At 39.8% G+C, this 15,061-nt stretch overlaps 1 protein-coding gene across 1 annotated transcript; it reads right to left on the reverse strand.

The window, feature by feature from the left end:
- Positions 1-563: 563 nt before the first annotated feature.
- LOC117288311 (enhancer of polycomb homolog 1-like) lies at positions 564-14,166 on the reverse strand. The gene is made up of 14 exons (XM_033769118.1): positions 13,784-14,166; positions 12,564-12,720; positions 11,974-12,119; positions 11,054-11,155; positions 10,232-10,407; positions 10,031-10,111; positions 9,291-9,417; positions 8,759-8,905; positions 8,122-8,211; positions 7,651-7,799; positions 6,224-6,397; positions 5,123-5,646; positions 4,312-4,660; positions 564-3,276 (listed from the first exon to the last, which is right to left on the reverse strand). Exons 1-14 carry the CDS (start codon positions 13,934-13,936, stop codon positions 3,195-3,197), a joined length of 2,457 nt encoding a protein of 818 aa, XP_033625009.1. The 5' UTR covers positions 13,937-14,166; the 3' UTR covers positions 564-3,194.
- Positions 14,167-15,061: the final 895 nt, after the last annotated feature.

A 15,061-nucleotide genomic window follows, 5' to 3' on the forward strand; every position in this document is an offset into this window, starting at 1 on the left:
ACCCAAGTATACTTCACCCGTGAGAAATTTGGAAGTTTCGCTTTGCATTGTGATGGGGGAACAAACATGTTATAAACATGCCATGTATTATGGTTTAAGAGTAGCTGATATGTCATCTTGTGTAGTTTTACTTTGTGCACAGCCACAATCGTGGGTCTACATGGTGTCCATATTATGAAAACTACTGATACAGCAGTTATCTCAATGTTATTTATATGTAGTGTAGCAATTAAAGACACTGGACACTATTGGTAATTGTCAAAGATCAGTCTTTTCACTTGGTATTCCTCAACATATGCATAAAATAACAAACCTGTGAAAATTTGAGCTCAATCAGTCGTCGAAGTTGCGAGATAATAATGAAAGAAAAAACACCCCTGTCCGGGAAGTGTTGTGCTTTCCGATGCTTGATTTCGAGACCTCAAATTCTAAATCTGAGGTCTCGAAATCAAATTCGTGGAAAATTACTTCTTTCTTGAAAACTACATTACTTCAGAGCATAGAGTAAGGACAGAGAGGGAGCCGTTTCTCACAATGTTTTATACCATCAACCTCTCCCAATTACTTGTTACCAAGAACGGTTTTGTGCTAATAAGTTTTTTGAGTAATTACCAATAGTGTCCACTGCCTTTAACAATCACTGTGTCAATAATGATTTAGAAGTGCTTTTGAGTTTGTCAAATACAAGATCTGCAAAGAGTCACTCAATATTTATCTGGAGAATTTGTGTAAAAAAATGTACCAATGATTGTGGTTGTGCACTTTGCTTAAAATGGAGTAGGTCAAACTAGACTGGAATCCCCAATGACTAATACCACCATGATTATTGTAGCCTATCACAGCTGTACTGTAAAGCATAGTAATCAACAATGCATTGATATCATTCTAATTAATATATTGCTATTGAGTGACATACAGGAGGTGTACTGTTCAAACAAAGGTCTTGTTCCCTAAAGCGATCGCATACAAACTGTGCAATATTATTCCCATGACCTGGGCCCAACTACTTGAGCAATGTTCTGCTAAGCAGAAGCTGTCAACAAGCATGATGACATTGCACTTTGATCATCCACAATTTAGTCTCTACAAAACGGAGAACCAATAGACCGTATTAAATAACCTCTTTTTTGCTATGAAAGTCGCCATCTTGTAGGGCTAACCTCACATCAATGAAGCACGCAACACGCAACATTCCCGGTTTGATTTCTACGGCACATGCACGCGCACGCACATAGGCGCCATGTTGTAGGTCAGATATTTGAACGGTGACATCATATTCACTACAGTCTATACTGCAGAATCAAAATGGGAAAATCTTCAGGAGATAAGGAGGGGGGAGGAGGGAAGAAGTATGAGGTATCTTAAGGGTTCTGAAGCAAACCAAGGCAACCTTGCATACAAATTAACAAGGCACTGAATTGAAATGGATGACAAGATGATAGATAAATGCTATTTGGATTCCCATCACGTTGAATAAACTCTGCTCTGCTAACTTTGGAACGTTTATAAAGTTTAATGTTGGATGGTTGTACAATACAGATATCAGATAAAAAAAGTTGACCCAAACCAGAAAGCCATCAAAATGGGTCGAGTTAAATTCAAAGTGACATTTTTTCCCCACCTAAGTAAACCTTTTTGTGTGTCTCACTCAAAAATTTGTATTTTTTTTTAAAGATTCATTTTACATTCACTACACGTCAAGCAATTTTTTAGGAAAGTTCGGTCCTTTTGTTTTTTTCCCCCACTTTTTTTAACAAAGCACATGAGTTACATTTTTGTTTCAACACTGGACACTTTACCAATTATAATAACATTATTAACATACGCCGATGGAGTACCTCCAAAGGCAGACGACCCTGTCGTAACCTAAGATCTACCCATCATCTTTTTTTAGATTTTGTTTTTTAAGGATTTTTTTTATACTTAAAATGTCTTCCTCTTCAGAAAGTTTATGCTACATCCCTTTGGTGTGCTACTCTCCTCTAGGCTGAAAGTCTGTTTAGCTGTCAAGGATATGTGTACATGTAATCCATTTTAATCCAGTTTCAAAGGATTAAACAGTATGGCTACAGGGGCCCTTGCTCAATGCCAGGGATTTTTGTCTTCCTTTTTTTTTTCCCGCATGATGCATTAAGCTCAACATTCTACTGACACCTTGATTTCTGGTCTTAGTTTTAGAGAATGACAAATTGACGGTTCTCATGATGCAAAGAAGATCTTAAATGTACAGTAAAATACCGTCTCAGAAAAGACACAACATTCTGAACATGCCATTATGCAGCCATGTTAAACGGACTATCTGCACGTTTTTACATGTAGTCTAAAACTTGTAGCGCTACAGCCTTGTACCTAACTACAGTACATAAGATTATGTCATTTCGCTGAACAAACCTCAAATTTTATATGAAAAACTCGACTGTCTGGGTAAAATCTCCTGGAATCAATTGTTTGAATTTCATTTTTATTTCATTTTTATCTTTATACAGCAATGTGCTCCTTATTAGCATCCAGCGTATGTATACAGAGACCACATGGGGCCATTGTTAATTTTTCTATAAAATTTCATTACCACAACTTCCTGAAAATTTGTTTTTATTTTTGGCTACTTTGAGTCCAGATGTTCTCCATGACAGCTCCAGGGGGAAAGGGGTCAACTACTTCACTCAAAGTCAATTCCTGATAGGAAAATACATGAGCCAAACCATACATAGATGGTAAGTTGTTTGGTGTCCAGACCTTCCAGCACAAACTAGTATGGAACATCAAACTTTTGACGGGCACCAGACTAATTTGAACACTGGTTTATTCTTAGAAAACTGTTAAGCTCTATTGAAAGGACGTGATGATAACTTCTTCATAAATGAAGAAATGTTTTTGTGTAAAAAAAAAAAAAGTTTGCGGTTACCTTTCTTTTTTGTTTTACATCTTAAGGCTAGAATTACACTTAATTTAATCCCTGAACCGTAGAACTGACCATGGTGTTGACTAAATACGATCGTACAATACAAAGTGGCTAGTGTATGGACATTGGATCGGACAAATATCACCTCACAAGGACACAGGCGTCCATCTTGTCAGCTACATCCTACTATACCATGGCTTTTCACAATTTGTAGGGGAGGGGGGTTCACATCCGTCTTGCGTGTCCAAAGACTGTCGTTTCATCAGCGGCTTGCAGGGTAACCTGGAGCGGGTCACGTTACCTCCATGACCACAGATTTGTTGTTGGGTATACAAGCGCTGTCTAGTGAGTGGTTCGAGTCCTCGTGTTTGTCTCTGAAGTGAGAAAAGAAAGTGACTTATAAGAACTCTGTAAGGATTTCAACTTCAACAGGAGATTCATCCTGTGGGGTATATCGGACCCAAATTTGGTGGATGTTTGGCCAAAGCAAACTGAATTGAAACAATTTCCCGGAATGATTCCTATTTGGTGATTTTTTTTCTCTTGCCTTTGTCCCTGCACCGAACGGATTCCCATAGACTTTGTGAACAAAATTCCAATTTGATAGCCCGGAAGGCTAGTGGGACAAATAATTCAAAAAACAATATTACAAACAGCAATGAACTGTGCTGATGGTGTATTGTAAAGTTTGTGCTGTGACTCAAAACATAATGTGTTATTCGGCTAACAAAATCTTATCAGGGCTACTACAAATTCTTGGAATTCTAGCCCTGCAGACTACCATGAAAATACACTTAATTTTGACCCCTGCTTGGTATCCATTAGTTACCGAAAATGAACACACAGCTCAGGACACATTTGAGCTACCTTAAAAATTATGTGGAAGTTTCCAAATGGTCAACTGGCTGGAAAATGTTACCAGTAGCAGAAGGATTCAGGAAAAGCTTACAGCAGGGAAAATAAATTAAAATTGTTGTCAGGCTTCATTTTAGTTACACAACCCTTAAAGACACTGGACACTATTGGTAATTGTCAAAGACTAGTCTTTACAGTTGGTGTATTACAACATATGCATACAATAATAAACCTGTGAAAATTTGAGCTCAATCGGTCGTCGAAGTTGCAAGATATTAATGAAAGAAAAAAAACACCCTTGTCGCACCATGGTCACACGAAGTTGTGTGCTTTCAGATGCTTCATTTCCAGACCTCAAACTCTAAATCCGAGGTCTCGAAATCAAATTCGTGGAAAATTACTTCTTTCTCAAAAACTACGTCACTTCAGAGGGAGCTGTTTCTCACAATGTTTTATACTATCAACCTCTCCCCATTACTCATTATTAAGTAAGGTTTTATGCTGATAATTAATGTGAGTAATTACCAACAGTGTCCACTGCCTTTAATGCTTACCTTGATATAACGTCTATATTATTTGCCTGTGATATCCTTTTGACAGCATTAGCAAGAGAAACATTCTGTGTCGACGAGACAACGACGTTAGTTCCCTCGAATCCTCCCTTATTCTTCTCTCTCATCAAGTTGCCTTTCAAGAGAGAGTCCGAAACGACCCCAGCTTCTGACGAGGATTGCATTATGACGTCGACTGAGTTCGTTACAATCCCATCGTTAGGGGTTTGGGCGTTAGAGGGCGTGGTAGTAGTGGGCGTTGCCGCCGTGGGGTTGCTCGTTTTAGCCACGCCTAGTGGGTAGTTAAGCTGTAGTACTGTTGCGGCGGGTGCCGTGGAATGACCAGTGGGAACTGGGAGGGTCAGAACAAAAAAGCAATCAATGATAAAGGAATTTTTGTATCATTTTGATTGATCTACCCTAAGGCCTCATCTCACTGACAACTATGTGAAGAAAAATACAAAGTGAAGGTTCCACTTGTTCTTGAGTTATCAAGTTCAGTTTCAATTTTTGTGCAAAATCGTGGATTCTCAGAAGAGATGTTCTCCATCAGAGTTGAGGATACAAGCATGTAACTCTTTCGGATAAACATCTAAGGCAGGCCTCCACTGTGCTTTTGCTGTGGTGCCCTTTGCAACGTTTCAATACAAATAATATATTTTTCTCTTAGAAGTTCCCCCCGTATCAGAGGAAAATTGCTGTGCCCCTCCAGGATTGATGTTCAAGGCTTTCTATTGAGGTGAACATTTCTCAAAACGTTGAGGGCTTCAGCTGTGCAAGAAAATTCAGCAACCATTGAACATTGGTGACATACCTTTGGTAGTAGCTTCTAAGAGGGCCTTGTGATTCAGCAGTGTGTTCACTGTGTTAGCATGATTCTCCTTGACTGTCAAAGTAGTCGGTGGGACTAACACGGGCAGAGGTTCCACAACAATTGATTTGTGCTTAGTAAGTTCCCTACTCGGTTCCAACGTGAACCTCGACGTTGGGAGAGACCCAAACGAAGTGTTCAGCTCCGAGGAGCTGTCCGAGTTCACAACGTCCACCTCGACTGTTTGCAAGTCCTGAGATTCGAGCAACGGGACGATGGAATCTGACGGAGCCAACGAGGGCAGTGTTTGCATGGAAGGGGCCACGTCACCCTCGGGTACGCCATCGCTATCGGTCAGAATTTGCTGGGGTAGCCTGCTGGGCGTTTCTATCGTGGGAAATGAGCCACTTGGCAGAAGCGACTCCAGACTTTCCTCCATAGGAACCTGTGATGGTGGCAGTTGGGGTAACGGTGGAGATGGGGCCGGTTGGATTGGGGGTGGGGGTGTTTTTGGTCTGAAGTGCAGCCTAAATGAACACAAACAAGAAACAAGAAACAACTTTAGCTCATGTTCAACTACCTCCTCTTCCAGACGAGGAAACTCACTTTAACTTTCTCTTTACTTCAAAATTTTACTTTGAGATATATATAAAGAAGTAATGAATTTAAAATCAATTAGAAGTATTATACAGGATTGGTAAGGATAAAACATTTTGGTTTAATTTTAGTCTGAAAGCTGACTGATTATGAAGATCATACTTAAAACCATTTTCTCTGTGAAATATTTCCCTCTGATATGTCATCACATCCAGGAAAACTGTACATGAAAACCTATAAAAAGTGGCAGCAGCTGGTTACGGTTGTGAGAACCAAAATTAAGGACAACGGTTTACAAGCTGAAAATTGCACATGGTTTTTCACTCTTTTCTCCAGACTGACACAGCGGATTTAGCCCAAATTCTTAGATGTTCATTTCATGTATTGTTGATCACACGAAGCATGAACACTGTATGCAACTATTCTGTCAGCTCTACCAATCCTGTATGACACTTTTAAGAATCACGGAGAATTTCTTGAACCAAGAAAGGGGGGGTCGGTACTAACATTCGTTTGGCCCTGATCTCGTCCAGAAGAACACTTAGTGGAAGACTTGTTTGTGACGAGCTTGCTGAAGGGGACCGCAGTGGTGACATGCTAGGCTCAGTTGGAGGGTTTAATAAACAGTCGTCAAGCTCCTTGTAATTCTGGAACGGTGTCCATGCTCTGTCTAGCAGGATCCTGTGTAAAATAAACAGCAGCAGTTCCAAATCAATGAAATTTCCGTGTAAATACATAGACATTTCAGTGCACCCAACTAGGCCTGGGCGAATTATTCGAATATCCGGTTAATGGCGAATAGGTTTTCCTATCCGTAACCGCGAATGCCTTTTTTTTCTTAACCGGATATCCGCAATGGGCGCGAATACCTATTTATAAACCGGATAATCCTGTAATTACAACCAAGTAACCGTATATTCTTTAATATCCAAATATCCGCGGACGTCGGGCGACAACTTATAGGAATGTTTTGTCTGAATCCTTATGAAACTTCAATGAAGACAGCATAAAACAGCATAAATTAAGTATTTAACTATGCTCACCTCCGTGAAGAGTTGAAACAATGACATTTCTGACGTAATTTGTTCAAAGATTATCAAAGTTTTCCTTCACGTAGTCAGTCACGATCAAAAGAAAAAGCAAATCGCCATCTTTAAATTAGATCTGGTTATTTTTATGAATGAACCGAGTGACACTGTCTAAAACTAATATCAATCCGCCCACATGATCTCATTCACAAACGAACAGCGTCCTCTAGCAACAAAAAAAAACTATTTTAATATCCGGTTAATTTCGGATAGTTGGCCAGCAGTAACCGAATACCAAAATTTCACTATTCGCCCAGCACTACACCCAACATTTCCCGACACATAGTGCTTCCTCAGCAAGAGATTTTTTCCCTACAGCTTGCACCCATCGCAACAAGCTGTTCCTTCATCCCCCCAATGATAAAGTATAGCAAGCTATAGAACATCTACTGGATCGAGGTGATGGATACTATGGGATGGCAGCGCTATGAGAAGCACTACGTCATAAATATTCACACTGATCGAGCGCATTTCAGCCAATCGGGAATCGGCAAATTGGAAGTCAGGCAATCAGTCTGTACTTTTCCGTTTCACGACACCCAAACCCAAACAAACACTGGTGTTCACAACCAACCATCTGTATTACGCAATTGCTATCACTACTAAGAATCCCTTTGCGGAACAATTCAAAGACTGTATGGCTTATGAAGGCGGACTTATGGTTACTTATAGCAACTTTTAGCAAACAGTCGATATCGTCTTTGTCACGATAATTCTATATTTTCAAAACCAAAAACGATACTGACGATATTAACCTCAATAAGGTACCTTGACGATATTATCGAGACATCGACCAGTGCAAAAACACCAGTTGGCTGTGGTTGGTTAAGGTTAAACATGACTTACCTTCCACCTCTGCCTACTCTCCTTCTAGCCAATCCGATACATCTTCTTGGCTCCCTTAGTGATGTGCAGCTGTAACGATACCTGTTGTCTGTAATTGCTCTGGGCTGTTCATCTGACCACGGCCAGCCTCGGGACAGCTCAGGATGAGGCTGTGCGACAAACACAAATGGGGAATAGATTTAAGAGACTGGCTAGTGAAGCTCTTTTGAAAAATAATTATTGTTATTGTAAGATAATAAATACCCAAATCTACTCTCAACCAATCCCTCGAAACAAACTTTCAGCATTACATTCAAAATAATAAGGAAAGTTCTACACTCAGGGAGGTTTTTAAATTTGTTCATCAGAACAGGGAAAGATTGGTTTGTTTTCAGGGAACTTTCTGCAAATTCAGGGAAAGTCGTCGGCTCTGGTATGTCAAGTCTTTACAGCACCCCTTATACATAGTTTGTGAGTGCAACAGGTACTTACAGCGACATAGTGACAGCCTTTCTTGCGACGGAAGGCAAAGACACCATCAGGATCGGTCTCCTCCTCAGGATCGGACGTTGATTGCACCTGCTGCTTAATCAACAATTAAAAGAAAAATTAAATTAAACATAACTTGTTCATGCAAGTTCACACCAACTCCTGGTCACGGGCTACAAGAAGAAAGTATTTAAAATAAAATAACTCAGGGGAACTAGAGTTTGCAAACCGATTAAACCCTGGTACTGTTATCAACATAAGGCTGATAAGCAGCTGACTTTAGCAGCAATATACCAAGAAGCTGTTGTTACTATGTGTATAGTACATTGGTTGCTACGTCTATAGCACGTCCCGTACGCACAGTTTCTAGTAAAAATAAAACACATCTTGTGATGTGCTCTAAGCAAACAAAACTGCAGTATCTTTGTAAGCAGTTAAGGGGTGTTATAACTCATACAATTATTATATCAGCGAAAACAGCGACATCAATATATTCATATTAAAATGACTCAGCTTGGAAAGCACAACTTTCTCACGATTGACTGAAACCCATCTAACCCAACCACAGTCGATAATGCATAATGCAAGGCGAAACAAGCTGGCAACTCTGAACAAAAAACAAGTTTGTCTGAAAACTTACTGGGGAAAGCTCCTCTTCGGAGCTTCTAATATCTGGAAAGCGGGTCGGTTCTATTTCTCCTATTGATGAGTTTGTCATCTGGCGAAGTTTCTTCTCTTCCTTGTGTTTCCTCTTCTTGTATTCTCGCTTCTTTTTAAGACCGTCCTCCTAGAGGGAACCAGATAAATCTTAGTCAAATTGAGAATCTTACAGAAGTAAAAGCTCTTGATGTCTAACCTAGAAGGGCGGCCCCCATCCCACCCCCTTCCTTAGCTTGGTAGCTACTTCCTATCTAGAAATAAAATCAGGTGGGTCGAATGAAGACAGAGGCAATGTAGAGGAGAAAAACTGTAAATCGGAACAAAATCTTCTCGAGTCATAATTCTGACCAACAGCTTGTTAAACATCAAGACACAATAAAACCTTGGAAATATATCACATAAATTTCAGAAAGTGAAGCAAAGCTCCTCACTTATTTTTCTGTGCCAGGAAAATTCGCTTTGTATCTGCTCTTCACATGAAGTACGGACCAAGCAGGACCCAAGACACTTACCGTTTTGATGGACCAGGAACTATATTGGTTTCCATTGGGAATTGCAGGTATCGTGAATGACGGTTGTCGCTTGCTGAGCTCTTCACAGTCTGCCAATATGGCACCGCTGAAATCATCCATTTGAAATCTAGACAATTCAAACCAAAGAAGAGTACTCAGAAGTAGCCGATAAGTATGATTCTCACTTACTTGAAAACCATAACTAACAGCAAGACAAGTTCTCAAAAGAACATAATCTACCCAAACAAGTAGTTACACACATGGTGTTTCCGCAAACCAAATATTTACTCATAACTAACAACTGAAATGGATCAGATCCTGCAATCAGTATTTGTAAAATCAATTTAAAGGTGGCTAAGGAAGATGGACAATTGCATTGGGTCTTGAAATTTGAAAACTCAACTCCAAGATTAGAAAAAATGTTTTACAACAAATGGCGTCTCACTAAAAAAAGAGTCTGTTTTCAATCAGAATTGAAAATAAAATGGGATATATAGCTGACGGAGCTGACAAAGATTGAGAACGGGAAACTTTTGAACACTAGGTGGCAGCAGACTTACCAGTTAAATTTCCATTCTTTACATTGATCTGAGCATGCGCACATTTCCAAGAACCATGAATTTACCTGGCAAGTCTGCTGCCATCTAAAGCCCCAAAAGTACCCCAATGTACTGGGCTTAGAAATCAAATCTTTCAACTCTCCAGATTGGAGAAATATGTGACATCAAATTACGTCTTACCTCTTCTCGAATATCTCTAGCGTTAAGTGGACGGCTTCCTTTTTACTCTTTTCTCGCCTCTTCACCATCTCCAATAACGTTCTGTAAAAACAAGAAAAAAAATCCATCAAATGCTGGCAAACCCAACACAAGGCTTAACAGATCAGTCTATAATCCGAGACTAAGAGTACATTGAGATTAAGAAATTGCGTGGATACTTACACAGCCCTGTTAAGATCTCTCCTAAGCTTCAACATCTTCTCGTACGACGCCTCGTCATTCTTCCTGTTTTTCCTCGTCTGCATTTTCTCTGTTCTCCTCCTGAAGGCCACATAGGGATTGTTACTTGTTGACCCATCTCGCTTCTCCTGCCTGACGTTAGGAATTAACCCACAACCCTGAAAAGCAACAAGAATTGAACGGTGAAAGGTTGATCAGTAGCTAGTGGACGAAAACATGTTCATTACTCTGTTAAGTGAAATCGGATCTAACAATATACAATGACCCTTGAACAAAACTTAGAAAGTTGATCAGGTTGATCGAGTACAAGGCCTACATATGGTACAACCTTTGATTTGTTTGTTAAGACAATCACCTGTTTTATTTTCTTACGCTAATTGTTATTATTTTGAGGGATTATATATTTTTTTTTATATTATGACATTTTGACAGCTAAGCTACTAATCAGCACCAGCAGCTTGACGCCTCTATAGTCTTCTCTCAAGGAACAAAGATAAGCCATGAGGAGAGTCACAGAGGAGCTTCAGCAAACAGAATTTCTAGAGGAGCGACTTTCAAATTCTCCAAAACACCAAACAATCAAACTGTGAAAGCTTGACTGATAGTGTCTATCTGAATAAAAATTATGTTTACATTAGGCAACATGGATTCTTAGTGCAAAAATTTTGTTGGTGGAATAGCTCAAAAGATAGTTTTCCACAAGGACAACAGTACTTCAGATGGTTATACTTTCAGATAATTAACCAATACGATATCAAGTCTTTTAGATAACTAATTATCTCAAGGAACATCTCAGATACTTACAGTCATTGATTTGAGACGTTTGTTTAGCCAGTAGTCATAAACAGCTATGATAAGATCATCATCTTCTTTTAAGAGTAGCTTCGCTTCTTTCAATGTCACAACCTGAAATGAATACATCTATGCTATAAGGGTCCACAGGTTTGGGTGTTGCATTGTCATAATGCATTTGGGTTTCTGTCAGATTTCATGAGGTTACGCAGCAAAATGCCAGGATTGAGAGAATAGAATGAGTGAAAGGAACAATGCCTTTGCAAATTATCAAAGTACATATTATACACTGAGGCTGGCTGGTATTCAAACCTCAAAATCTTGTGCAACACAGCAGGCCATGTAATTTTGATATGGTCTTCTTATTATGAGACAGCAATATTAGAGTTTGAACTCATTTTTGTTGAGGAAAAAAAGCTCTTGATAAAATCCATTCCATTAATCTTATGGAGAAATGCAGGCAAATTGTTGTCCATTCTAAGAGTCGGGCACGTTCAATGGGCAAAAAAGACCCATTCCCAATTCATTGGACCGCTAGACGTTCCACTGGACCGCATCATAGTGCCAAAGTACAGTGAGCAATCCTACATGAGTGAATATACGCATTAGTATTTTGGACAAACTGGAATGTACTGGCAGTCCTACAGAACGGTCCGAGAGCAAGCGCTGGAATACTCAGGCCTGATACTTTTAGGGGGCGATTGCCTCCCTGCCCCCTGGTCTTTGCCTTGATGCCCTTGAAATGCTCCAGCAAAAATTAAAAATTGGCCAAAGAGAAAATGCCTTGGTGCCCATGCCCTTTCAAAAGCAAAGTATACAGGCCTGAACACTTATCCAATCCGGAACAGAATGTTCCTACGGTTCCAACTTCTGAGACGCTACCCATTCAGTGAACCCTTCCATGAACGTTTAAACAATGTTTGTTTACAAACCTGTTGTCCGCTGCCCTTTTCAAGCCTGTCCATCATTTCCTCAAATTGTAAACTGGTGATTTCAAAGTTCTTGCTGTGTTTCTTCATCCATTCTTCATCTTCTGCGTCCATATCATAATCAGGAATGTCCTGCTCCATGCTGAGTGCTGCTCACAAAGATAAATAATATATACATTACATTACCGATTGAAAATGTACGAGGATGTAGATTCAACCTTTGATTGGAACTTTTCACAGGACAAAAGAAATATTCAGGAGTTACGACTACAATGACAGTTGATCTCGGATTAGATTGCATTATATTACTTTTGGTTGAACAAAGAAAGATTGACTACAGCGGAATTTTAACCTGCACCCTCCGGGTTAACATGACGGCGCTAGTTTGATTCTATTGGACTGTGGAAACTGATGCTTTACATGAAACCAAGTATGACCACCATAATCAGACTCCAGTCATTTGGGTGTTGAGTAATAGTGTGGAGTTAGGGTTAAGGTGGAGGACCACCGAATGACAACTACCTTTTTCCGATGTTATTTTGTTCCAATATCTAATACAAAATTAAAACAACAGCACGAAAGTTCAAACTTACGCTGGACATGGACATATTGCTTAGGCTGCTTGTAGGAGTTCTCATAAATGGCGTCATAATATTCCCCCGATCTCTCAAAGTCTGGTGTAGGAATAACCAACGGATTGGCTGAACCATAAACCTGTTGGGCAGATATGGCTCTCTGTAAATGATGTTCCTGTAGAGAAAAAGAAAAATGGGTCAACTAAAAAGTACTCGGAATGCAACTGTACTCTGTTATACATGATAACAAACAGAAGCAGCACATGCTTTAGATTATTTTATTCTGTCTGAAACCTGTCGTAAGGAGTGTCTGTGAAGACTAGGAGTCCGTGTTGTCATGATCATAGCAGTCCTGTGGCTGTACATGGAATTATGAACTCTCGCACAGCTACTGCACATACATGCAAGTCCTCCGAATAACAATGCATAGTGTGCGCACAGAGAACATTCATAATTCCATGTATAGCCACAGTTCTGCTCTTTGATCATGATGACAAAGCCCATTGACAATGTGACACTTCTCTAGATAATTTTTGTTATTAATTATCATGTAAAAATTGCAACTGTTGTGACATTACGTTTTGTGTTTATAGGCCCTAATAATATGAATTACTAATGAGGGGGATAATCATCTCCTTGTCATGCTTGTTGCCAATCAATCATTAACATGTTATAAAATGTTTTACTAGGGTAGGGCTTTCTGAAGTTTTGTATTAATGGATTCAAATTTTCATGACACAAACTTGTAAAAATTTATTTTAATTTAAATTTTTTTCCCCCTTAAGAACATGAATAAGCAACATTAATGTAATTTATTGGCAGCTTTAAATGCCAAACGTTGCACAAATGCATCCAAATAATTATGCCCCTTACAATCATCTAATAAAAATGTATCAAAAACCATGTTTGTTTTGAATACACGATAGGAATGATTTCATTACTGGAGGAAAGAATTCGTAAGGAAAACAACATGGCGGGCGGTTTTTTGGTCACGTGACTTACATTTAAGTGCCTAATTTCCACCCTTAATAAAATGGCATAAAGTCAGAAAACTACAAATAGTTTACACCATAATTTTCAATGTTACTTTCCCGAACAATGAATAAAAAAAGGTGAATTTTGCGAGCGTTTTTTTTTACGACACAGTTCAGTGCGCGCCAAATATAATCCGCTCGAGCAAGATGGCCGCCAGAGGACCTCATTATGTATTCAAATATTTCTGTGCGAAGCCATCTTACCGATTCCTCCTCTTTCTCCATTCCCGTCGGCATTTGAGGCACAGCACGGTTGATTGCCGAAAAATCCGGCAAGTCAGGCAGCTCTTCTGTCGCGTAAACGGGCATGGGTTTGGAGGCATCGAGAGCCCGCGCCCGAAATGATAACTTGCTCATTTTGGCCGCTTGCCTCGCTGGTGACCCAGCGGTCGATCCCTAAAAATACACCCGAACAGGAATCGGTAGTGAGAAACACCTATCCAAGGTCCGATCTCGACTATCGTTACTTTTTGTCATGCGGGTTTTAAGTCCTCGAAATCAGTAGAAACCACGAAACAGGCCACCAAATTCGTATTTTTCACCGTGTCGTCGCGACATCATGGCGGATTGGTTATCCATCCCATGATCCTTTGCAAGGGCTCCTCCTGTATGCGCGCGCATCCTTTTGTTTTCGTTCATTGATAGTGCAGTGATAATACTATTACGGCGGGTCAACTGCTTCACATGTGTGTGTTTAGCGGCTTCGTCAGGCTTCTTCTCTCTTTGGGCAAAGGCCTAAAGTAATTAATTTGTGTGATACGGACTAAGGCAACTGCTTATTTAAATATCTAGCTGTTGGGAATGTACACGTCATTACTTTCAAGAGATATGCATTGGAAGTTCATTGTGCGAAACGGTTTTTTTTAATATAAAAAGTAGACAACAGGAAAGGCATAATGAGAATAAGACTTGAAACATTATTTAAATTGACGTCCAGTAGGCCTACCAGCATTTTGAACGTGATGAACGGAAGTAAATTAATATTGATTGGAATTTTGTTTATTCCATATGAAAAGTCACCCCAATGCAAAATTTGCATGTATTAAATTGATCCAATTAAATCGAAAGCAATATAATTATACGGACGCCATAAATGATCTGACTTTCGAACGAGGGGAGTCAGTGTCACAGAACATTAAAAATTGCTGGATTTTTTGGGGAACAATTTCCGAAGTTAAGGAGAAAAGCGCTCTAACTAACAGGGGAAAGTACCACAGCGCTGTACATATGATGTAAATATTTTTGTCAGGCAGCGTGATCTGGGGGGGGGGGGGGGCGGGGTGGGGGTCATTTACGCGTAGTTTTTTGACACACAGCAGTCTCGGCGTTGTCCTTCTGGTTTACAGTTAACTTGAAAGGAAAATGGATGCAAATTAATATGTGCAAAATTATTCATTTGATTGCCAGCTCTGAATAGTTCGTTCAGAAACCAAATCTGTGAAATATCTCGGGAGGGGGGGGGGGGACCACACACAAACTTGC

This window comes from Asterias rubens, chromosome 3, assembly GCF_902459465.1.
Source record: "Asterias rubens chromosome 3, eAstRub1.3, whole genome shotgun sequence".
Taxonomy (NCBI): domain Eukaryota; kingdom Metazoa; phylum Echinodermata; class Asteroidea; order Forcipulatida; family Asteriidae; genus Asterias; species Asterias rubens.

What these genes read in the sequence shown, in the direction of transcription:
- LOC117288311 (XM_033769118.1), bottom strand. Translation starts at nt 13,936, where the DNA reads ATGAGCAAGTTATCATTTCGGGCGCGGGCTCTCGATGCCTCCAAACCC. An exon ending in GTTCCTGGTCCATCAAAACG is followed by an intron (nt 8,906 to 9,290) that starts GTAAGTGTCTTG and finishes GGTTCCCTCTAG; the next exon opens with GAGGACGGTCTTAAAAAGAA. An exon ending in AGAGTAGGCAGAGGTGGAAG is followed by an intron (nt 6,398 to 7,650) that starts GTAAGTCATGTT and finishes TATTTTACACAG; the next exon opens with GATCCTGCTAGACAGAGCAT.